Source organism: Telmatherina bonti, assembly GCF_933228915.1.
Source record: "Telmatherina bonti genome assembly, chromosome: 17".
NCBI lineage: Eukaryota > Metazoa > Chordata > Actinopteri > Atheriniformes > Telmatherinidae > Telmatherina > Telmatherina bonti.
The window spans coordinates 24,045,122-24,071,502 of record NC_136615.1 but is presented as its reverse complement, the minus strand read 5'-3'; the positions used below and the strand labels follow the sequence as shown (position 1 = coordinate 24,071,502).

At 40.4% G+C, this 26,381-nt stretch overlaps 1 protein-coding gene across 1 annotated transcript; it reads left to right on the top strand.

Moving 5' to 3' along the window:
* Positions 1-26,303, top strand: LOC306768130 (putative cytochrome P450 120; the record flags this gene model as incomplete). Its single annotated transcript, XM_079256362.1, has 11 exons — positions 1-190; positions 886-963; positions 1,052-1,136; positions 1,351-1,386; positions 1,671-1,810; positions 2,213-2,336; positions 2,692-2,833; positions 3,043-3,153; positions 6,210-6,337; positions 13,602-13,689; positions 26,127-26,303. The coding sequence occupies 11 exons, from the start codon at positions 1-3 to the stop codon at positions 26,301-26,303; spliced, it is 1,299 nt and encodes a 432-aa protein (XP_079112488.1).
* Between the last annotated feature and the right edge of the window lie 78 nt (positions 26,304-26,381).

The following is a 26,381-nucleotide window of genomic DNA, read 5'->3' as shown; positions in this document are numbered from 1 at the left end:
ATGTCTAAACTACCAGGAAGTGCAGGTGTATCGCTGCTCGGGGACAAATCCCTGGAGTTCTACCGGGATCCGGTGAGCTTCTGCCGGCAGAGGATTGAAAAACACCGAAGCAGAGTGTTTCAATGCCGCCTGCTGAATAGACCGACTGTCTTTATCTGCTCCGTTGGAGGGATGAGAGAGTTGCTGTGTGGTATGTTCCTTTTATAGAGAGGGTGTGCCTCTGTGTTTACATGTGTGCTCGTTGCTGTGGACACACTGTTGTAACGATTTATTTCAGAAATGCAAATAAACTGCACATGAATGTCAAATGTTAATTGAGTTTGGCTGATTAAAAATTTCATGTAAATGTTTCCCAGCTGACCCCTCATCTCTGCGTCCAGATAATGAGCCACATTTCATCTCCCAAACAAGAGTGGATGTTGGGTTTCTTTTAAATATAAATAAATAAAATAGCTCTCAGGGGTTAGTTTCAGCACTCATTAGAGAGACTCGTAATGATTCTGGAGAGGAGGGAAGGGATACTGAAATGAGGTGTTATAGTTCTCCTATCCTTTAAATAAGCTGTAGTAGCCATGAGAACGTATTACTGAAAATGTTCTTACATATATTTGTATTAATAATTATCTCAGCATCAGTTCTAAATGTTTAATAATAAAAAATAAAAAAAAGTTGCTGATAAAGAGTTCATGTGGTTAAGTAGGAAGTAAAATGTAATACCACATAATTTAATATGTGTTTATATTCACACACACACACACACATATATATATATATATATATATATAGTTTTTTTCAGAAAATAATTCTATAGAATTGTATACATTACCTTTCCTTTTTTTTAAGGAAAGCCTTTATGCATTAATATTATATATTCATGTGTTTTAGAGAAATCCAACATTTTTTTGAAGGACCCAACTGATTTGATGACAAACATATATGGTGACACCATCGTCACAACTAATGGTAATCACACACATATTGACATTACGATGCCTGACGTACAAGTTCAGAATTTTACTTTGCTAAAAACTACATTGTATTTATATTTTAGGTGAGGAGGCCTGTCTCCTTCGGCTGTCTCTCACCAGCCTGTTTACAGGAACTTGTTTGGAATCATCAGCTGATTACATCTCCAGGTCAAGGTCAAGTCTTCTGCTTTAGCTTTAGTTAATTAATAAATAATGGGTTAATAAATAGTCCTTTTGTTTATGATATTGAGAAGTATAAAGTAGAGATATTGAATAAGGTTTATTTTATTGTGCAGATGTAATTGAAGATAGTTTTATCAATGTGTATCTGTAATTTATTTTTAAAAAGTTCCTGCACAGATGTGTTTGTTTCTTTCTCTAGTGTATGTGCACGCTGTCTGAATGGCCTCTCACTCAGGTAACACATGTTTCTATCTGTATTAACAACATTACTAGATCATCATCATCACGTTCTGTTTGTCTTTTACAGTATTTCAGTATCATGGTTATTATACAGTATTACAGTATCATGGTTATTATACAGTATTACAGTACCATGATTATTACTTTACTCAGAGATTTGTAGCACTCATCGTTTAATTCATTTATTGATGCCACTTGCATTTAAATATTTTTATGTAATCAACTGAATGCATACAGCTCAGTCATGTTGTGTGTGTGTGTGTGTGTGTGTGTGTGAAGTGGCCAGCCAGAGTGTGTGTACTCCATCTTTAAGCGACTGGGAACGGAGTTGGTGTTGGGTCTTTTCTTGAACGTTCGAGCAGAGGAGCATCCTGAGCTTTTCCAAGAAATCACACAGCTCTGCATCCAGCATTGGCACGGTAGTTCAATGCACGCATCATTATATGAAAAAAGAAAAAAGCACCATTTACAGCCAATTCTACATTATTTATTTACAAATTCACATCATGATAGATGCATTTCTTAGGAAAGCTGCCAACAACCCATTAAAGCAGTCTAATTTTTTTTTTTTTTTTTTTTTTTTTGCTTTAAACTGTGTTGAAATAAAATGGTCCAGAAACGGCTGAAGTAATTCTGTGGCACTGGAAACCACTGACAGGATGACGAAGCATTACATTACTGTTTAAATTCTCTCTTACTGTTACAGTTTTAGGAAAATGATGTGCAATGCGGCATTGCAAAACTTCCCACTTCTTCTTTCATGTGGCTGCACAGTTTCTGTTGTGAAGCTGCTGACTGGACTTCCTCTCCTTCACCTGCAGGACTGATCTCTGCTCCTGTAAACGTGAAGGTTCCTATGTGGTCATCAGGTTTCTCTACTGCTCTGGATGCTAGAGATAAACTGATGAGCATCATCAAAGACAAACTGGAAAATGACACACAAGGGTGAGCTAGCTCAAAAACTTTAGTGTTTTTTTTCTGTTAAAGGACACACACTCTCTCACACAGAGTGTGTCGTAAAAACACAATAAATAACATCTTTCAAATTGATCTTTTTTAACGTTTCATCTACAAGTGAAAGAGTTTTGTTCAGATTTTGCAGGATTTCAGTATGCACACATATGCTCTTCTTCATTGCACTGCCATGCTTATTCATGATGCTCTCTCCTTTTTTATGTATGAAATTACAGACTAGATGAAGCCTCTGATCTTTGTTGATTCCCTGATTTGCTTAAAGCCGTAATTAATTAATAGTGATCTTTTGAACATTATGCAACTCCCCCTCTCGCTTTCTTTCTAGTTTTGTCGGCTGTCTTGGTTCTTTGCCGCTGCCTGACTCCACTTCTGCTGCTCAGCATCTCCTGCTGTTCATTTCAGCTCTCATTCCCAAAGCTCTGGCGTCACTGCTCACCTCCTTCACAATGGCGCTCAGTGGAAAGCAGGTACACAAACTCTATGACTGACTTTATGGCTGTTTTGATATTAGGAATTTTGAAAAAAAAAAAGTAAAACTTTAAATCTCAATTAAATAAAGTTAGTTATATTGTTATGTTGTAGTTCTATGTCAACATTTAATGTTCAGATAAAATTTCTGAGATGAGTCCTCTGTAATAATCGGAGTCATGTTACTAGACTCTGTCGCTACATTCAGGAGGAGACTCGTCGCCAAGCATTAGCAGACCCAGATCACCTCCACAGAGTACTGCTGGAAGTTCAGAGACTCTGGCCGCCCTTCATCGGTGGACGCAGGATAGCTGATCAGGTGAGTCTGATCACCTGGGTGCTGGTTTCACAGAACAAGTTTGACCATTTTTAATCCGATCACCAAATAAAGTATTAATAAATGAATCTCAGTCCAAGCAGAAGATGTTTTATTAAGCTGAGTATTCTGTCTTTCACATCATTTATTGCAGACAGCAACAATATCTGTTGTTTCTTACTCAGCATACACAGTTCTGCTCTGTATGGCTGTACTGCTACGTTCTCATACACACTCACCTGGTTTTTATAATCCTGATGTAAAAATGAAACATTTTGGCAAGAGTCATATCTAAGTGCATATTATTAGTCACATCATATTTAGGGGTAAAATATTGTATGATCAGAAAGCAAAATCGTCCTCGAACACCAGTTTGTACTAATATGAAGTGCCTCTGATGAAAATGTCCGAAACTGAGCAAATCTGCTGAAGTTATTCATGTAATGCATGAACATGAGCTGTTTCACAGAACATTTTGATTTTAAAAAGCCGCAATATTAAATAGGTATAGGCAATTTTTTAGGCTGCGTCAATTAGCCCGTGTGCAGATTTTTACACTTTTGGGCCCCTAATGAAGTTAATTTTGCACCTGGTTTGCTTTTTGTCTCATCTCTGAGCTCTCGCTGACCATTAAAAAAACTGTCCAATGTTGACTTTTGTCTTATGTCTGTCCGTTGTCTCTTTATTTTCCTCCGTTCCTTGTGTAATATCGTCTTGGTATTCTTTGCTGAATCAGTTCTGGTGCATGTTCAAAATTGCCAATGTGCTTTTATCCAGGGGCTAGGATCTGACATAGTTGCATAAAATAAAACACACCTGCAGCATGACGCTCCGGCCTGGCAATGACGGCTTCAAGTATGTGCACAATGAATGTCTGTGTGTCATCAAAACAAGTCAGAAGCACAGAGTTTTATGGTTGGATTCTCATGTAGTGTTGCTTTAATACAATCAGAAATCAGTTGTAATTTCAAAGTTTTAACCGTTTCCATCCTTTAAAAGTTTCTTTGAATGAAATGCTTCTCCTCTATTTAATTTTCAAAAATTTCTTATTGTTGGTTTAGTATTTTTTTCTTTTCTTTCTTTTTTTAAAATAAATATATTAGCACTTCTGAGCTGTCCCTACAATATCTGATTGTTTTGTAGCTGCCCTTCCGTCCACCAGATGGCAACAGGTGACTGTAGCGTTTAGGGCGTGAGTGAGTGAGTGTGTGTGTGTGTGTGTGTGTGTGTGTGTGTGTGTGTGTGTGTGTGTGTGTGTGTGTGTGTGTGTGTGCGCATGCTGGATGGTTCCAAGGGTTACAAAGTATGAAAACAACAATAGAAATGTTTATTATATTATAATGTGGAACACATGATTATCTATTTCTTTTATTCGTCTGTACTTCACTTAGGTCCACTGTAGTTGTTGGATTGGATATATTCGGAGTTGATATTTCATGTTAAGCATCAAGAATCAGTCGATGAAACTGTTACAGCTTTGTTTCCTGGGAACTGGACTGTTTCATGAAAAGATGTGTCACTTAGACAAAGCATGAGTGAGTTATTGTAAATGATTCACTGTGGAGCTGAAAAATGAGACTATTTGGAAATATTACATAGATGGGATTTCCAAACAACGTATTGAGCATTTTAATGCTATTGAGTTCAGTGCTGTTCTTTTGGGTTAAAGATCTAGTTTCTGTATTTTTACCCTGTTAATTTGAAATTGTTCCATGCATTTTAAATCCTTTTGTCATCTGCTTTCATGAGTTCCCAGCCTCATAAAATCTAAACTATAGTGAATTTGTGTATTTTATGAATTAGGCTTACTGTGTGTGTTACATACAGTAACCCATAAAAAAACACAGATTTTCATTCATAAAGACAATTATTCTCTTATTTCGCAATAGTACAGACGAAAGCCTCTTCTACTCTGACTCCTTGTACCTGATTAGCTCTTTGCTCACACTGAGGATGGATGATTCAGCCTCTTCCTGCTACAGATATCTATGATCATTGTGACCTCATCAAGGATGCTTATGCAATGACCCAATAGAAGGCATTGATCGCTCTCTGTGATTGATTCTCTCCGCTCTCTCTCCCGGAAGGAAGCGGAGCAGGGGTCAGGTACTCTGGTGGGGCAAATGTGTGCTGTGACGCTGTGAAGTGGAAAGTTTCCATTTCCGTTGTAATTCCTGTTTCATTGTGCGTGAGGCTTTCGAGAATACCATCAGTGTAGGACAGAATCATATTCAGCAAGAGCTGTGATATTAAACAGGCAAAACAGGGGAGGGATGCAGCATCCCTGGAGACTCAGGCAGACATAACATTATTTGTGTTAAGAAGTATTCCAACTAAAAGCGGCTCTTTGAAGACTATTTGCAGGTAATTAGAGGTACTTTGTTTCTGCCATAGGCCGTCCCCTGCCAATACGCTGTGTAACCCGCACTAATAAGAGTAAATGTAAGACACAAGAGCAAAAGGCTGCTGATGTGTGTGGGAAAGTGTGTGAGAGGTGATTAGGATTCACAGTCAGGTGGGAAAACTGGACCTTCCATCAAGTGGAACAAAGATATGCAACGTATTTAGCAACCTGAATGTGTGGACTTGTACGAGACTGAGTTTGGGCAAGAATGAAGTCAGCAAGAAGCAGAGGCAACTTTCAGATAGAACTGGGAGAAAGGAAGATTTGTGTAAGATTTTCCGCTCTACCGGAGAGCAACAAATCGGAGTGTAGAAGAAAGAGAACGAGTCATCACGTTCTCTGGCAGTCCATTAGCGCAGCCGCTAATGGATGCAGTGAAAATATGAACTGGGCAACGAAACGGGCAAGTGCTCTGTTTGCCTCAAGGTGGATGGGTTTTTTTTTAGCAACCAAACATTAAGCGTGTGACCAAAAAAGGTGATGAATTATCATTATAATGTTTTATCAACACAAATAATAGTGAACCAAAGCTGTGCTTTTATTAAAAGCCCAGAAATTTTCATCAGAGACAAAGGATTTGGTTTATTTTAGAGATAATAATTACGGAAGATGAGTGATAGCATCTGCTTCTGTTTGTGTGTGTGTGCTTGCGTAGGATTCCACCCTTTCAGGGTTTCACATCCCCAAAGGCCATGGTGCAATCTACATAAGCCACTCTGTCCACCGTGACCCAGAGGCGTTCCAGCATCCTGATGACTTCCTGCCGGAAAGATGGATCGGGAGGTGAGGCTGTCAGGAAGTCCTATGTTAGTTAGTTTATTTAAATCATGGTCATTAATCACAAATACCACCAAAGATAGCTTATATGAATACTGTGGGGAAAATTCCACACATGCTGCACACAAACCTCTTTTCTAAATCTGTGGACAGTCCAGGATAAACCTTAATCATGCCACTATGACATTTTTCTCTCTCTAGATTATGCTTTGAGATATAATCCACAGTCCAGTCCAACTTTAAAGTCCAGCATTAAGCTTCTCTTTAATAAAATCCCCAATGATTTAATAACATTTAGAATAAAACATCAGTTGCAGCCAGAAGCCTGATTTTATAGGATGATTCAGAAACATAATCATCCTAAATGAGCAGGTGTTTGCAAAATCACACTCTGAAGAGGACAACAAAGAAATGTGGGAGGTTTATAAGATGAAAGCCAAGTGTCCAGTATCATACTGCAGCAATCTGTTCAACATTACCATATTTATATACATATATAATAAAGATAGTTTTTTTGCAGGATTGGTGAGATTCTACCTGTGGTGGGAAACCTTGAACAACATTAGTGTGAGACAGCTCAGCCACACAGAGCATTACTTTGGGTGTTCCATCCCCTCATTCCACTAATTGTGATATCACACCTGCACACATGTAAGCACTCACTGACCATTAACCGGAGTAATAGGAAGGAAGCTTTCAGCACTGTGACACATCGAGGAAATGTGTCTCAAAAAGCCATTTTTAAGAAAATTTTCCTCCGTGTGCATCAGGGCACAGTTACTTTTCAGACATTTGAAGCTAAATTAGTCTGACAGCCACAAAACAATAATCAACAAAGTGTTGAAAGATTATGTACTGAATATATGGCACAGACTAAAAGAAACATGATTATTTCATTGCTGACCTTCTGCTGCAGTGGTAGATTTACACAGCAGATGCTCTATAGCATAAACAAACAGCAGGCTAGAGGAGATGTGGAAAGACAACTCATGGGACTTATTTCTTACTCACTTTAGGTTTGACTTCTTGTTTTGTCAGATATATGCATTATAACTATTTGGTTTTGTTAAAGGCAGCACAGTTTTTTATCTGAATAAAATGTCTTGATTAGGTTAAGGCAGTCTTTCTCAAACTGACCCAGATCAATTGCAGGTTATTGTAAAAGGAAAAAAAAAAATCCAATTTGAGATTTTTTTTAGAGTTATTAAAATGAACACGTTAATGCAAAGACATCAATCCATGAAATTAATGTGTTATGATTTTTAACACAGTAGGTGGGTGGGTTGGGGTTACACATCGAATTCACAATGATCATATGTGAGGCTAGGAACGTAGATGACCAGTAAATCTAGAACTTTACCTTTGGATTCAGCTCTTTCTTCACCACAACAACCCAATGCAGAGCATGCATCAGCTGAGGATGCCACACTTATCCATCCATCCATCCATTTTTTAACCACTTTCTTCAATTCAGGGTCACGGCAAGCCTATGGAGCCTATGCCAGTAATCATTGGGTGAGAGGCAGGATACACCCTGGACAGGTCACCAGTCCATCACAGGGCGCCACACTGATCCACTTCTTGATCTCCCACTCCCCTTTTCCCTCAGACACGTGTAAAGCAGGATTTCATTCCCGACCTAGAGAGAGAACGCCACTCTTAAGGACTGTGGTCTCAGATTTTACTAATCCTCATCCAGTCAGCTGTCAGCAAACTGTTCCAGAGAGAACTGATGAAGCAAATCCCCAAAGTGGGACCCCTCCACAGCTTGGCTGTACCTAGTAGTTGCAGTACTTTTAACAAAGATATTGCATATTGTTGTACTTTCTTTGCACATTTTTCTAATATTTTGCATTTTTTTGGGGACTTAAATTAGCATTTTTTTTTAGTCAGCAGAGCATAGAAATAATAAGAGAGCTCGAACTGCTTCCTAATAATAATAGCATGTCTTTAAGACTCTATAGGCCAGGGGTGTCAAACTCCAGTCCTCGAGGGCCAGTATCCTGCAGGTTTTTGTGGTTTCTCTCTACCAGCACAGCTGATTCAAATCAAATGGATCCAGCACCTTCTTGTCAACCTATTTATGAATGTTGGTCAGGTGTGTTGGAGCATGGAGACAACAAAAACCTGCAGGATACCGGCCCTCGAGGACTGGAGTTTGACACCTGTGCTATAGGCACTACTATACCCAAAAAACATGGCAGTTATTGACTTCACTTGTACTGTCAAGTTGTTCGACAACGATTTGAATGGAACAGATGTGTTTATTTTACACAAGACTCCCCACAAAGCTGTTTCCTGTTTACATAGTTTTAGTTATAGATACGGATGTAAAACCGTTGCTGCCTTATCTGTCTGCCCTGTGGTAAAACAGACACAAGGTTTCACTTTGGATGACCCAGCCCCTTCATTTGCCAGTGGTCAGGAGTGTTTGGCAGAAGCACAGTGAAACAACAGCCTAAACTGCAGCACGCTTTACGATGCTGTGTTGCTGGTTAATCCTGTAGTTACAGCTGCTCATATATTGGCGTGGACAGCCAATGCAGACAGATTAACGACATCTGAGCACATTAACCTTCCGGCATCATTTTTACTTCCATGTTATGGCTCCGATGGTTAAATGTTGATCTAACTGGAGGAGAAAAAAAAGCCTTCTTTACAGAATAAAAAATACGCCGCCACCCTCTGTCTTTGACCTCTGGATAATTGAAACCTCATCTCATTCACTGATTCAGTCTCTCAGTCAGCCCCTTACTCTATTCATCCGTCTCCTCCATTCACCTGTTTATTCTCATTCATGCGCATTCACTCAGGAGACGGAGCAGAGGGGGAGCAGAATCTATGAATGTATGCATCTGCTGCCATGGGAACTGGTCACCTGCCACCATCTTTACCAATAGGGATTCCCTGTGTTTGTGTGTGTAGTTGGGGGAGCAGCTGTTTTCTCTCCCGTGATGCCTTTTGGAGTGTGATGGGATACAGAATGAGGATCCTGTTGTTTTCATTTCAGAACAGAAACTGGGTGCTTTTTCTAAACTTGCATGTATTTCATTGAATCTTACAGTGTTAATAGATTAGAAAAATCATTCTGAGACCAGAATAATCACCACGTGATCATAGATATTATAGCTGTTGTCTAAGTAGTTTGGACTACTTAAAGAAAACCATGAATTCCTTTATGTGGTAGCAAAATAAAGGAAAAATATAAGAAACATCAGGCATCTGCTTAGCCAATATATTCCCTGATAATGTTCCCGAGGTGAACAAAATCTTTGCTTTTCAATGGCTGCTATTTTTGAGGTCTGTAATAGCAGCAGAGCACTGAGCTACAAAAAAAAAAAAAAAAAATCTATGAATGAATAGACAGGTAGCTGCTGCCATGGTAACTGGCGACCTCACACCTATTTTTACCAATGGGGATTCCCTCTGTGCTTCCTGGGCAATTTGGCGTGTAATGTGTGCATCGTGCAGGACGGGGTGGTGTTAAGGAATGACTCAGAGATTTTCCTTTAGGCCATATAATGTAAAAATCCAGAAAGCGTATTAATGAAATTGCACAAAATAATGAGGCAACAAGACGTTTTGTTTTTCAGGTGCTACATATTTTTAAGTCAGTTTTTGAAATATCCAGACATATAAGCATGTCATGATTTTGTTTGGATGAGAATCTTAAGACAAACTTGATATATTTTATTATTCTTAGTGGGAATTAATCCCATCAAAGCCCAGTCTTGCAGCAGATTCCCTCTGCTATATAAACCAAAAACACTACGCTGTTGCTATGCACACACAGTATCAAGATGTTAACTCAGTAGAAGGCCACTGTATGTGTAGATAATCTTAACTACTGATTTGATGTAGTTTTTTACCTTAACTGCTTTTTAACTAATGATTTCTCTCAGGGTTAATAAAGATGCTTCTGTCTATGTCTGTCTTTATGGATGTGTGTTTGCTTTATCATCTGATCTCTTTCTCCTTCCTCCTATCTCCATCTGCCAGTCTTCCTGTAGACCGCTTTCCTGTCTGCTGCGATAGTTTCCAGGCTCCTTTTCATGCCACCTGGCTCTATAATTTAATGACTGCAGTCCTGTTATATAACAAGTCCACCTACTATCCCCACAGTTTTATCTCTGTTTTGTTCTTTTGTTGTTGTTTTTCTTCTTCTTCTTTTGTGTGTGTGTGTGTGTGTGTGTGTGTATGTTGTTGCAGGGTGGATTGCCATGTACGTGTGTGTATTTTTTGTGTGTGATCTTTTTCAGTTGGAAGCAAATGGTGTAGCTGGCAAGTTAACATCCCATCAGCCAAACGCCCACACACACATTCCGGCCCCAGATAAATGGCTCAGAAATACTACCAAGCACAGATAAAAATCTAAGCTACTGCAGGGGACTGTGCTGCTGGTTTCAGATGAATCCGAGAACAGGCTCTTCCGTTCTTATCTAACCCCTTGGAAAAAAAAATAAAAACACATTTGTTTTTATTGAAAGTGAACGTTAAATTGCCTCTATGCATTTGCATACTGTTTGCATGAATTATTAGACATCAGACACGCCAACATGAGCTGCAAAAGACGACATTCGGATGATTTTTCATCATTGCCACCTACAGTACATGACAGTGTCTGAACCATTTACACGTGTTTGCTAATAGGTTTAATTTGATAACATGAACACATAAAAGTTAAGGACAGCTTCAGTACAAGTCATGAATTAGTTTTACCCTCATATAATCCTGACATACACCTAAACCTTCACTGAGGCTTCTTTTATATATATCTGTAAGAGGTGAAGTATTTTTTACTCTTTCTTTTTGTTCTGCCTGTGCTTTACTTTCCCACCAGATTTAATTGAATTTAACTCAACATTTTTTGTCTATTTCTTTAAAAGCCAAACAAAAGGTTCTTTACAACACTATTGAAGTTTGACCTGCTTGGTGGAGACATAGGATCACTTTAAATCATTACACAGCAAAGTCAGTACAACTTTGATCTATAACCATGGAAGCATTATGACTTTATAGTTAAAGCTTTCATATTATCCTCATTAACAGTCGATGAGAATCAGATCTATGTCATTACACCAGTGTCCCAGCACAATGAAATTGAATCTAATTATTTTGGTGTCACTAAAGCTTTCTTGCATGCATGTTTGAAGCACCTCATACTGGTTTGTGTTCAAAACACTCTGCTGTTGTTCATGTCTCTTGAAGTCCTGATTCTGATTGGCCAGCATATCTTTCCAGGCTTTGACCCCAAACAATTTGTTCTGTTGATGATATTACACGTTTTTTGTATGGACTGCAGTCATGCCAACATTTATATAAAAAACCAACGTGACACCTATTAGGAAAGGGGGAATGCTTGAAATTATTATATAAATGAAGGAAACAAAGCATTTTCCCCTGTAATTTCTCTTTATAAAGATGTCCAAAATAGCCCAGCTTTGATACAAGATGGGATTTACCTTTGATTTTGTATATTATGGAAGCATTTTGCTGCCATTTAAGTGTATTTGTATGAAGTCTTATAAGCACTCTGTTTTTGACCTACAATATTCTGCAGCCAGAATACTCCTAGTTTGGGGAAGCTGGTTTGCTGAGTGGCAGCTAAAGCTTAAAACTACCCAATAAAATATAAAACATTGAAGGATTTTACACCTCGTTAGTGCTATGACCTCGTATTTGTTTGCTTTGACACTCTTTCTTTATGACTCTTTCTCGGCTTCAGAACATCGGTGTGGCAATCTGGTCAGCAGTGCATTCCCAAACGGTCACATTCATGTTGCAACACAGACACTGTTACACAAATCCAGTTGCGACACAAGGCAGAGGTGTGAAACACAATCTCCTTAAAAAAAAAAAATAAAAATAAAAAGCCTTTAAACCCACATCAACTGACTTGCAAACGAAAGCAAAAGTTTTTTGGGTTATTCCCAGTTTGATTTTTCTGACAAAGCCATCTCTATCCATCCTAATGGTTAATCTGACTGATTCAAGTCCTCCTAACCTCTGACTCAGTATGTCAGACTGTTCCCACATTATACTTCAAAGTAGTAAAATGAATTTTTATAGGACAGCAGATTTTTTATTTTTATCTCTGATTTGCTTCTCACCCACACAGCATATTTGATAAAGCTGTACTCCCGTACTTCCTCTCCCTATGTCTCGGTATTACAGGACTCCATCTTGGTGTTCAAGAATGGACCTGACAGTACATTAATCCAGTAGACAGATGGTAGCAACAACAGTAATATTCTCCTATACACATCACTGATGCTTCCTGTTTGCCTTTAATCAGTGATCAGGTTTCAGGAAGACAGGATGCATTAGACACAAGTGGCAAAAGATGTCCGGCATCAGCAGGTTATTGACTGAAAGCTTGAAACAACCAGTATCTATTTAAGTGTAAGAGAGACTCAGACCGTCAGTCTGGTTTATGATTTTGTCCACTTTCAGATTTACTTACCGAGCACTACATCCTCAAAGGGGAGAGTGTTTTGGCTGTAAATACAATTTCAGTGCAGATGGAGTCCAATTTTTAGTCCTTGACCTTTATATCCTGTGAAGTTTGTGATCAGTAGAAACACTGCAGCATTGATGTCTGTTTTGGTTTTCTTTCACATGGTGCATATTCGCACATTCGCAAACATGGAAATGAATGACAAAATAGGATTCAAATGAAAATTATGTGTTGAAAAGTTTAATTTCTAAAAGGATCTGGTTCATGTAAGTAGAACGATGTTTTCAGGAGCTACAGGACCAGTCAGCAAGATCAACATAACAGTCTTTCTTAAGGAATTTATAAAGATAAATACCATATAATCTATTTAAGAAGTGTGATGTGTCAATACTTGTATTAAAAACATAAAAATGAAAGAAGTTAAAAAATTGAAAAAGAAAAAAAAAACATTTAATTTTAATCTGTGAAAGCAAGTTGGATAAGGTGGCACTGCAAACAGAGATGTGGCAAAAGGGAATATAAAAGTTTATCATGTGATTTCCACTCTTACATGTGTTCATCGTATGACCATCCTATGATGTGACACTAGTCTGTGGATGACAATGCTTCCTTTCACAGTTTTATTAGTCATGAAGCAGTCATTGCTCTGCTGAGCCACTGTGAAGGTCAGAAGCTTGAGACATGTTAGAAATAAACATTTCTCACCATCCTTTAAAGCTCTGTAACTCTTTAAGTTTTAAAGGAATTTGTAGTTGTGACAATTCAGTTTCTTTAACAAAGCATGTCTCAAGCTGTTTTCTTTTGCGTCCACAGGAATGCAGGTCAGGAACACTTTCTTTGTTCCTGTGGCAACGGGCCCAGGAGCTGCATCGGAGTTAAGCTCACCAGTATCTTACTAAAGGTGACGATGCTCAAGACATCTGAACACACACTCACATATCTATATATGCATACACGCTGTTTAATTATTGGTGTTTCTCAGTTAGTAAAATTGCTCAGGTACATTTCACTCCAATGTTTCTTTTTTTTTTTTTTTTTTATTATTCCTGAATGAAGAGGTGATATGTCCTGTATATAACCAAACAGGAAATGGTCAAGTTTGAACTGGTAAGTGTAGGCACCTGCATCCGCAAGCCGGTAATTCTATATAGGCGTTGTAATGTGTTCATCACAGAGGGAACATTATGAGAAGATCAGATTGGCTGCTTCAACTTCCCGTGAGCTTCACTGGAAAAATGTTCATCGTGACCAAGCTGCGGCCCACTGCCTAGACTTGAGCGATTGTGGTTGTTGTTATTGTGGTTCATTGTAACTAACCTCTCGCCCACGCATGCACAAGCACAAATAGACACACACACGGAAAATAAACCTTAAGAGAGGTGAACCATCCCCCATCCATCCAGTAAATAGAGCACTGCTCATGGGAATGACAAAACGTTTGGCTGTATGTGTGAATGCATTTTCATGTGTTTGTTTATTAGACTAAGAGAGGAGATATGTAATCACCACTTCCTGCTCCTCATGGCTGCTCTCACCATATAACTACCATTGCCTGCAAGAACGATGCACAAGTCTACACACAGCTTATAGAAGGCAAGAGCCAAACATGTATGTCACAGGTGTGGTCTATTTATTAGTCCTTCTGGAAGCAGTCATGTGTAAACAATATAATTATATGATTATATAAGGTAAGTTTATTTGTATAGCACAATTCATGTACAAGACAATTAAAAGTGCTTTATATAAAATATTAAACCTGGACGGTGCAAAGAAAGCACTCAAAAGTAATAAAAGGAAACAAATTGTAAAAGTAGCTAAAATCATAATGAAATAAAAAATTAAATTATAAGCGCAACAAATTAAAAGTTACTGTGCAAATTTCATACATGAGAAAAGAAATGTTTTAAACCTGGATTTAAAAGTGTCTAGATTTGGTGAGTTTTTTTCTCCACTGACAGTTGGTGGCTTCTCCATGTTTAGTCTGGACTCTGGTCTGGACTAGTTGACCTAAATCTTTGGATCTAATAGTTCTGCTTGGTTTGTATTCTCTGAAAATATCACAGATATATACTGGGCCTAAACTGCTCTGGGATTAAAAAAAGGGGAATTTTGGGTGGTGATTTGGAGAAACTGGCTGCATGGTGGAATAGTGGGTAGCACTGTGGCCTCATAGCAAGAAGGTCACTGGTTTGATCCTCAGCTGGGTGGAGGCTTAAATGGTGGCCTTCCTGTGAAGAGTTGGCGTGTCCTCCCTATGTATGCGTGGGTTCTCTTCGGGTACTCAGGCTTCTTCCAACCGTGCAAAGACATGCTTGTTAGGTTAACTGGTTCCTGTAACCTGCCCATAAGGCTTGTGCGGTTGTTTGTCTCTTTGTGTTGGCCCTGTAATGGATTGGCGACCTGTCCACGGTGTACCCCACCTCTTGCCCAAAGACTGCTGGGATGGGATTCTCTGGGACCTTTAGTTGGACTAAGTGGTACAGATAATAAATGAGCAACAAATTTAATGAAGGCTTTTTTTTTTTTTTTCTTAAAAAGGATTACAATCTTTCTTAATAATAATTTTGCAATCATGCAACTTGTCTTCATCTTTAACTACAAAATAATTGGCCCTTGATTTATGGAGTACAATGGTATACAAAAGTACGGGCCTTATTTCTTGCAAATTGCTAGAAATTGGTCAGGCTGAAACGGCATCTCCAATGCGATTTTTGTTGATACAATATTTACTCTCAATATGTAAGAATTTTGACAAAAAAATAAATATGTACACAGTGTGAGAAATAAAGAAAAATTGTAACCCAGTTTGGATATTCAGCTACATATATACTTGTACAACACGTGAAATTGGAAATTTCACGTGTTGACTTTTCAACATTTCAACATTTTTTATTCTCTTTTTTTTTTTTTTTTTAATAAAATATTGGCAAATCCAAAAAACAATAACAGAAAATATACTCCAAAGTTACTTTGCTGTGTATTGATTTAAAGTTATCCTATGGCTCCACCAAGCAGGTCAAACTTTAGCACTGTTGTAAAGAACCTTTTGTTTGGCTTTTTAAAAAAATACACAAAAAATGTTGAGTTAAATTCAATTAAATCTAATGGGAAAGTAGAGCACAGGCAAAACAAAGAGAAAGAGCAAAAAATACTTCACTCCTGACAGAAATAAAAAGAAAAAAAAAGCCTCAGTAAAGGTTTAGGTGTATGACATAAGTGTTTAACTTAGTAAGAATCATTAATTCAGCCAAAGTGCAAAAAAAAAACAAAAAAAAAAAAACCAAACCCATGTTCAAAAGAAGACACATTAAGGTGCTAAGATTTATCTTGACACAGTAGTACAGAAGATTGGTTTCCATGTTATTGTGAAAAATAATGAACAAAACATGTCCAAAAATATATTTTGTACATGTAATGCTGTATCTAGTTATAGAGATAAGTTGGGAAAGGCCAAAGTTCACAGCATATGGCAAGCAGTGGCGAAAACTATTTTTGTCACTAACAAAAAACATTTTTGTGATATTTTCTCAACTGTCTCAGATATTGTTTTTTAACTGAAATCACCAAAAATCCCAAATGAAAAAGGAAGTTAGTGAGTCGTCCACAACAATTGTTAACTTTGCTGTTTTCTGAAGCAACAAGGCAAAAAAAAAAAACAACAACGAGGGAGCAAAGAGAAGAAAGCACTAGTCACCCAGTGAGAGAATTATCTCAGCAGCATATTTCCGTTGAGTCAGACTGGTAACTCTAGCACTCAAAGTGTTATGTTCTGTTACGTATTTGGTAGATAAAATTCACCCAGAGACTACTGATATTTCTTTGTTGTCAGATTATTAAAGATTAAAAAACAGCAGTGTACTTTTGTTATCACATGCTGCCCAACATTCATGTGTGAGGAGTGAGTCAACTACACATGTTCACATGTATGACGCATGTGAGTGTTGAGCATGGTTGAATAGAGCGCAGGTGTAGCTCACAGCGGTTTGAAATCTCTTCTCGTTGTTCAACAGACCCATCTTGTGTCAGATAAATTGAATTAACAAGTAATAAAAACCTGCCGAACTGCTATAGTGTGTTGATCAGGACAGGACAGAACAGCATTATGATCTCTCTTCTATATTACATGTAGTTTAATGTCTTGGAGTTCATTGACCTGTTATGTTCCAGTAACCAGCTTGAGATGATTTTGAGCTGTGTGACGTGATGATTTCTCCTCCTACAAGATGGTATGCTGTGGTTGTAAAGAGATGGGCATGATAAGCAACCATACTCAGGCAGCCTGTGGTGTTTAAATGACACTCAGTTGGTACTAAGAGCCTAGTGTGCCAAGAAAATACCTCCTCCACCATTACACCATCACTACCAACCTGAACCATTGGTACAAGGCAGAATGGATCCATGTTTCTGCTGCTGTTGTGCATTCAGAGATGATATTCTGCATAATTTGGTTATTACCAGTGATTGCTGCCTTTCTGTCACCTTCAACGAGAGGCTGCCCTTTTGTCCTCTGACTTCTACTATCAATGAGGTCATTAAATGGTTAACTTGAAAAAACAATGACATACCTTACAATTACTTCAAGTAATAAATACATAAAACAAGTGTTAGAAATGACTCAGGCATGACTCCATGAAGCTCTCCACCGTATGCCAAATAATAAAGCACCGGGTCCAGATGGTTATCCAGCTGAATTCTACAAAGAATTCTGGACCACACTGGCTCCAACCTTTTACAGCATGGTATTAGAAATAAAGGAAAAGCAAAAAATACCCTCCAATATGAACTTGGCGAATATTTCAGTCCTATTAAAACCAGGAAAGGACCCTACACTCCCATCCAGTTACCGTCCAATTTCATTAATAAACGTAGATCTCAAAATAATCAGCAAAGCTCTAGCCAGAAGGATAGAGAAAATAACCCCTTCCATTATTCACCCTGATCAAACAGGCTTTATAAAAGGTAGACATTCCTACACTAACATGCGCAGATTAATTAACATAATAGATTATTCAACTCTACACAATCTGAAGTCCACAGTTATATCTTTAGATGCAGAAAAAGCATTTGACCGTGTAAACTGGAAACTTTTATTTGCAACTTTAAAAGAATTTGGGTTTGGGTCATCATTTATTGACTGGATAAAAATATTATACAACAACCCAAATGCATGTGTGAAGACTAATGACAAAACTTCTCCAAACTTCTGCTTACAGAGAGGCACCAGACAGGGCTGCCCACTTTCTCCATCACTCTTTGCCATTTTTATTGAACCTCTGGCAGCTGCCATAAGACAAAACCCAGAAATCAAAGGAATTCAAGCTAAAAATATTGAACAGAAAATTAGTCTTTACGCAGATGACATTTTACTTTTCCTTAACAACTCACAAACAACACTTTCTCAAACAATCACACTAATTAATACATTCTCTTCAATATCAGACTATTCTATTAATTGGTTAAAGACTACAGCAATGCCCATTAACTGTGACTTTAAAAACATATCTAACACCACTATACAGTCAGGAAATATTAGTTATTTAGGTATAATAATCTCTCCCAGACTAACCGAACTAATAAAGTTAAATCATGATCAGCTAATAAAAACAGTAGAGGATGACCTCTCAAGGTGGAACCGCTTGCCCATATCACTTATGGGGAGGGTTTCCACTGTTAAAATGATGGTTTTACCAAAAGTTAATTACCTTTTCTCAATGGTTCCCATCAGACCATCCTCCACTTGGTTTAAATCACTAGACTCCCACATATCCAGATTTCTCTGGAAAAACAAGCCATCCCGCATTAGTCTAAAAACTTTACAACAGACCAAAGACAGAGGTGGGTTGGACCTGCCAAATTTTAATCAATATTTCTTATGTAATAGGCTGCAATGCATCTCCAAGTGGCTTAATCCAAGTTCTTTGGATGAGTCATGGCTGGATGTTGAGCAAGCATTGTGTGAGGATTTAGTCATCTCTGATTTACCATTCATCAGCTCAACTGTCAAGTCATATAAGTGTTTTAAAAGCATTAACATCAGCTCCAGTTTAACGGCTTGGTGGGAATTCCTGAAAGTAACCAAGTCTGCGCTTATTCCATGTAAGCTCACACCCATCTGGAACAATCCTGACTTCCTGCAAAACAAAAAGATGATAAACTTCCCTCGGTGGAAGAATAAAGGAGTAAAGCAGTTAGAACATATAGTAGAAAATGGAAACTTTCTGCCATTTGATGCAATTTCTTCACGGTATGAATTCAGCAGCACCAAATTCTTAGAATACCACCAACTTAAATCTATCATAAGTAAGAAATACACCACTGATCAACTAAACTTACAGTTACCTATAAGGGTTGCAGAATTCCTAAATCTTAAGGCCCCGAAGCTACTATCCAAAATATACAGATTACTATTGAAGCTAGAAGATTCCATCTCTCTCCCAACTTCTAAATGGGAAGCAGACTTATCCAGCAACTTCAATCAAAATGAATGGTCACAAATCTGCTTAAACACATTCAAAATGACTAAGAATTCAAGCATGCAATTAATACAATTCAAAATTCTACACAGAACTCATTATACGGGACACAGGATGTTCAAGATGGGTCTGTTACACTCACATATCTGTTCACACTGTACTGACAACATGATTGACAGCTACTACCATGCCTTATGGTCTTGTCCACCTGTCCAGAGATTCTGGCTCCAGGTATGTAAAGATCTGTCAGACTGGTTTAAATGTAATATCCCTGCAAACCCCAAATTGTGCCTATTGAGTCACTTAGGCGAAAATAACATAGGGTTTAATTTAGCAAAACCAATCCTCAGCAGCCTGTGCATTGCAAAGAAAACTATCCTTGTGAACTGGAAAAGCAAACAGAATCTGTGTATCCAGCAGTTTAGAAATCTGTTATTAGATTACATCAGCATGGAAATGATGTCTGCCTCCTCAAAGGATCAGTCAGTTGAATTTCACTCTCTCTGGTCTCCTGTGATCAACTCCATCACTTAGTGTAGGGGGGAGAGTGTGACCTCATCCTGCTCGGGGCTAGGGAGTGGCTGGGTGGCTCAGGTGGCTATGGGTCTGGGGTGGACCCCTGGACGGGGATCTTGGCTGCTTCATTACTGGGGGGGCTAGGTTTCCAGACCTGGCGGGAGGCCTTGGGTTGATCAATGGTTGGAGTTGCCTTTTGGCGGTGGGGCGAGGTCGCTGGCGGGGGCTGGATCGGCGGGTATTGGCTCCGTGACGGGTGGCCGTGCCGCTGTGGGGTGGGCGGGGTGCGGGTCCTGGGCTCCGGTGCCCGGGGCTGTCCCCTGCTTCTCGGGGATGGGGGGTCGGCCCTGCCGTGGGGGGGTTGGGCTGACCTGGACCTGCCGCTGCAGCGGGGGCGGGTCCGTGCCCTGGTGCCCGGCAGAGGGACCCGGGCCCAAGATAGTTGAGGATGGGGGGGTGCCTGTGTATATATGGGGTGTGTATGGAGGAGTGTAGTGGTACATGAATGTATGGGGGGTAGGGGTGCGTGTATGTGGGAGTGTGTTGAGGCATGTATGTGTGGGGGTGTATGTATGAGGGAGTGCGGTGGTGTATATGCGGGGTGTGTATAGAGGATTGTAGCGGTACATGAAGGTATAGGGGGTGAGGGGTATGTGTATGCGGGAGTGTGTGAGGGGTGTTGGGGTGGAGGTTTAGGGGACTGTGATAGTACATGAGTGTGTGGGGTGTAGGAAGTGTGTGGTGGTTTATATATGGGGGGTTTATGGGGAGTGTAGTGGAGCATGAGTTTGTGGGGGGTAGGGTTGTGTGTAAGGGGGAGTGTGTTAGGGCATGTAGGTGTGGGGGTGGAGGTTTTGGGGCGTGTGATAGTACATGATTGTGTGGGGGGTTGGGGTTGTGAATGAGGGAGTGGGTGTGTGTGTGTGTGTGTGTGTGTGTGTGTGTGTGTATGGGAAGGGGTAAGGGCTTGTGTGTGGATAATCTGGTGTTAAATGCATGGGAGATAGGGGTGTGTATATAGAGGAGTATTGAGATGCATGTGTATGGGGGGTAGTGGCCCGTGTGTAGGGGGGAGTGGGGGGGTGCATGTGTATGTAGGTGTATAGGGGGGTGAAGGGTCATGATTATGAAGGGGGTAGGACTTCAGTGAGAGAAGTGGGGAGTTGTAGTGGTTTGTTCTAGTGTAGGTAGAATGAGAAGGGGTGTTTTGTGATGGGCAGGGAGGTGAGTGGGATGTAGGGTTTTGGAGGTGGACTAATCTTTTGGCCGTGTATCTGTTAGAATGGGTGTGTATGTGTATAGATGTATGTGTGGGTCTGTAGGTGTGTGTGTGTGTGTAGATGTGTGTGTATACCAGGCTGATGGTGAGGGGGTGTGAATGTGTTGGTGTGTAAAGGAGAAGGGAATGCAACGTGTCTCTGGGTGGGGGCGTCTCCTAGGGGTGTGGGGGCGGTGGGCCCTTGGTCTGTCTCTCCTTCTCCCGCCCCTCCTCTTCTTTGCCCCCCCCCCACTTTTGCATGTGGTTCGTTGGTGCCTTCTGGGGCCGGTGGCGGCTCCTTTATTGGGGTTGCTGAGGGCCCTGGTTGTTGGGGCAGCTGCCCTTGGCCTGTCCTGGCCTTCGGGGGCCCCGGGAATGGGGGACGTGCCTCGTGCCGCAGGTGGCTCATCTTCTTGAGGGAGGCGCGCTTCCCTCGGGACCTAAATCCCCGGACCCCCCTCCTTCCCTTCTTCCACCACACACAGGCAGGGCGTTGGGAGGTGGACACGTTGATCTGGATGGTGAGAGAGGCCATCAAGGTGGTTTCGATCGCTGCACCCAGCATCGGTTCACCTCCCAGTTTTAATTACACTTAGTCAACATAACACAAAAAACACACACTGACAACACATGGACATATTTTGGGGGGCGGGCCATGCAGTGTGCGGTGGGCGGGGCTGCTTTGGTGGTCCCGCTCCCAACATGATGTGGTTACTTCTTCCCAATTTTAATTGCAAACAACACACACTTCACAATCATTCATAAGCTGGGAGGGAGGGGGTGACAATGGGGTCCTGCCACGCCCCTATTTCTGGGGCTGTGCCGGAGGAGTTTGGGCGGGGGAGTGGTGCTGTTCAGGGGGCCTGGGTCTGGGCTGGCCTGGCGGGGGTGGGACTGCTGCTGGCCCTGGGTGGTGCTGGATCGGCTGCATGTGTGGAGTGGTGGGGGGGCATTGACAGGGGTGGGGGGTAGTTGTGGGGCCCTGATCGGGGCCCTCCTATCCCCTGCTCCCCCGGGGGTATCTCACAGGGGACACGTTGGGAAAGAAAGGTGAGGGCGTGCATGAGCCAATGGATGAAGTGGTGACTGAATGTTAGGGTAGAGGGGGGGTGGGGGGATCAGGGTGAAAGAATTTAGGAAAGTGGATGGCCGCTGGGATAGGAGGAAGGGGGGGTGTATGCAGATGGGTGGGGGTGCGTATGTGGGGTTATGTTGGTGGTACAGGGAAGTGATGGGGTGGGTGTACAATGAGGACTGTGAATGTGGATAGAGGGGTGTAGGGAGGTGTGTGTGTGTGTGTGTAGAGTGGGGTATGCGTGTATGGAAGAATGGGTGATTATAGAGGGAGCAGGGATGTGTGTGTGAGGGGTGTGTGTGTATAAAGAACGGGGGTAGGAGAGTGTGAGTTTGAGCGTGTGTAAGAGAATGGGTGTATAGGGTGTGTTTAAGGAGGAAGTGTGGATGCGTGTGGGTGTGGGTGGGGGTAGGTGGGTGGGTGCATGTGTGTGTGTGTGTGTGTGTGTGTGCGTGTGTGTGTGTGTGTGTGTGTGTGTGCACATGTGTGTGCGTGTGTGCGTATGTGTGTGTGTTTGTGTGCGTGGGTGCGTGGAGGGTCTTGGTGCTCGGGGAGCGCTGCTGGTGCGCTGGGGTGCAGCCTGGCTGCCGCTCGGTGGCGGTCTGGGGATCCCGGCCCTCCGTCGGTGTGGGCTGGGCCCTCTGCCTGCGGGGGTGGGGGGTTGCTTCTGGGCTCTTGGGGCCGTGGGGCCCGCGCTCTGTCTGCCCTGGGTGGCCGGTGCCCAGCGGGGCCGGTCCTCGCTGGTCCGGGCCTGCTGGGGCCTGTTCCCCCTGACTGCGGGGGACTCTGGCTGGGACCCCCCTCTGCCTCCTCCTGGGTCGGTGCATGGCTGGCTCCGGGGTGGGGCGGTTGGGGTCTGCGCCTGGGGATGGCTGCCGATGGCCCTGGTCTCGGGGGTACTCCTGGCGTGCCTCTTGCCTTTGTGTGGGAAGGGTCACACTGGCATGATCACCTTTTCCGGAACACGTTCCACTCTGCATGTTCTGCATGTGACACAGTCACCGAGTCGTCACGCAGTTTTATTCACTAACAGCAGCTAGTTTTCTCATTTCTGTTTGTTTCTTATTTATATTTAACTTTTTAGATTCATAGTTTAGTTACTATGATCTAAAGCTGGCTTGTATGTGTATGTATATGTGTTAATACTGGCAAGTGCGTATATGTTTGTATGTATGTATGTGTGTGTATGTGTGTGCATAGAGGTGTGTGTGTAAATGTATGTATGTGTATATGTATATGTGTACATATGTATATATTTGTGTATATATATATATATTATGTGTGTATACATGTGTGTATATGTATGTGTATGTATGCGTGTGTATGTGTGTGTATATGTATGTGTGTGCCTGTATGTGTGTATGTATACATCTGTAGGTTGTTTTCTTTCTTTTTGTTTTTGGGTTATTTTTTAGTTGTTGTTTTTTTCTCTCCCTTTTCTCTCCCTTTATCTCTTTCCCTTTTCTTATGAGGTGTTTCTTCTCCTTTCTCTTTCTGTCTTTTGTCTGTCCTCTCTGGTCCAGCAGTACAAACTCTACAATTCAAACAACAATACAAAATAAACATAGAAATAAAATAAAAAAATCAGAAAGTCAAGGGGATCATTATATCTATAAAGCTTCCCTTGGCAGAGAAAATTTGCTCAGCAGAACACAGCATCCAGACCATCATTCTGCTTGCCTAAATGCTGGACAAGACAAAAAAAAAAAAAAAAAAAAAAAAAAAAAAAAAAAAAAGAAATGACTCAGGCATGCTTACTTGCTAAACAAATCTAATAAAATCACTCTAATAAAATCAATAAAGTCAATGAGAAAATTTAGTCTACCAAACAGTAGAGCAGTTAAAGGGTTAATCTCTTTTCTTACCCGCCTTGATGTTCAGTTTGAACTTTAGCAACTTTATGTTGACTATTTCTACATTGCTAAAGGGATATAGTTGCTGCCATATGATGGATTGATTAGCTACTTGTACCTAATAAAATTATAAATATATATATGTATATATATATAGATAGATAGATAGATAGATAGATAGATAGATAGATAGGCATAGGTTTTATTAGGCGGCATATAAATATATATATATATATATATATATATATATATATATATATATATATATATATATATATATGTGTGTGTGTGTGTGTGTGTGTATATATGTGTGTGTGTATCTATATATATATATATGTATATATATATATATATATATATATATATATATATATATATATATATATATATATATATATATATGTGTGTGTGTGTGTGTGTGTATATGCCGCCTAATAAAACAAATCATGTCCAGGCCTTTTGCCCAAAGACTGCTGGAATAGGCTCCAGCTTCCCCACAACTAACCCCTCATCAGACTAAGCGGTTAGGAGGATGAATGAATGAAAGCTTGAAATGGCTTACATGAAACTCTACACTCTTGCCTTCTTAGGAATTAGAATGAATTTGAATGTGCAAATTTGCCCTTCCTCCATCATTCACCTGTAATCTGCCATTATATTCCTCAAGAGCAGGGAAAGCAGGATAATATAAAAGAGAGATATGCCATGGTAGCAGGCATATCTTTGCCCTTATTCCCAGATTGATAGATTAGTTCTCCAACAGCAGCATGTCACCCATGCTATACTTAGGTTGGATGTTACTTGGTTCAAATAAGTCAACCAAAATAGACAGGCCTAAATTGAGGTAAAAATGAAGAAATAAAAACAATAAATAGTTGTAGCTGTCTTGTTGCGAGCACAGCATTTATTTTTTGTCTTAACAATGGCCTTTTCCCTTCAAGATAGTAGACATTGGCAAAAACAAGTGCAGCATATATTTATAGTTGTCTATGATGTTGTAGACACCGACTTATGAGGCTAAAAAGGCAACAAGAAGTAAATGCACCTCTACATAGCATTGTGCTATACAATGCAGAGCATATTCAAAACTATACTGGGGGTTTAAAACTGGTTGTTCTGCTCCACCAAGCAGAAAACCAGTGTATGTTTCTGAAAGGAAAAGAAGAAAACTCCAAGATTAGATCCAAAATGACTGAATGAATTTTAGTGGAGGTTGTTCCACATGAATTTTAATCATGTAGAAATGTTAATGTTGTTGATTTTAATCTGCACCCATATTGTTTATTCTCTATCACATTTAGTAATGTTATATACTATATATATATATATATTGCAGTTTGTTTATGCTATTAATATTTAATTGATATGCTTAATTTTATTTGACTTTATGTCACTTTATTTGATCTCACAGTTTATCCTCTGATCAGGTTAAAAGATCTGAATTTAAGACCCATACATGTACCAATATGTTCTAATGCATTACTGATGTAAAATTATTTTTAAAAAATTTCAGGATTATTTAAAAGTACATCTGACTGGCTTTCAGCAGGCTGGCTATTTGCAGAACACACACACTTGCACGGAGGAGAACATGACCAGAGTAAAAAGTAGACCGCAGGGATCTAGGTCAGAGATGTGACTCATCTCCCTCCTTCATCCCTCCCCTGTCCTCCTTCGTCCCCACCCCCAATCACCCCATCCTTCCTTAGTTCCCTCACTTCTCTCCTCCCCATCACCCCTCCCCATCCATTCATCCAACTCCTCCCCCCACATCAGGAAAATATTCATTCATAAATGAAGGGGGTTGGATCTGGAAATTTAGAATGTACATGTCATCCACAACAGTGACTGAAAATATTAAAATAGCAGAAACTCCAGTTGATGATTCTTGTTGAACTGAGCCACACAGTGAAAGTTCAGTAAATTATATTGTAAGGATATTGTAAGGATTCAAAATATCAAAGCAAAATTTGGAGATGCTACTTCAGTCTAGATGACCTAACATTGCATTAAACTTGGCAGCTTGAAAGTGTTGCATTGCTCTTGCAAACAGAACATATAAAGAGAAGTGCTAAAGACGTAATCATCGTTGGAAGAGGCTCAAGCTCTTCAGCATTCTGTTTTTACTCTCTAACTAGAACACTTTTTTTTTTTCCCCACCAGGAAGCATGTATGTACCTGCTAAAGCACTACGACTGGTGGCTGGACCCTGCGTCGCAGGACCTCGAGTACAAATGGCTGCCTGTGTCTCGTCCCACTAATCCCCCCACCGTGTCCTTTGCCCGACTGGATCAGACCACATCTGACAGAAGAAACCCCGGAGATGCCCAGCATGTTTGACGATGTACCTGCTGAGCACTAAAATCTGTATTTATTAGTAAAACACAGGTGTCTACAATGTTCAGAGAAAGCTGAGGA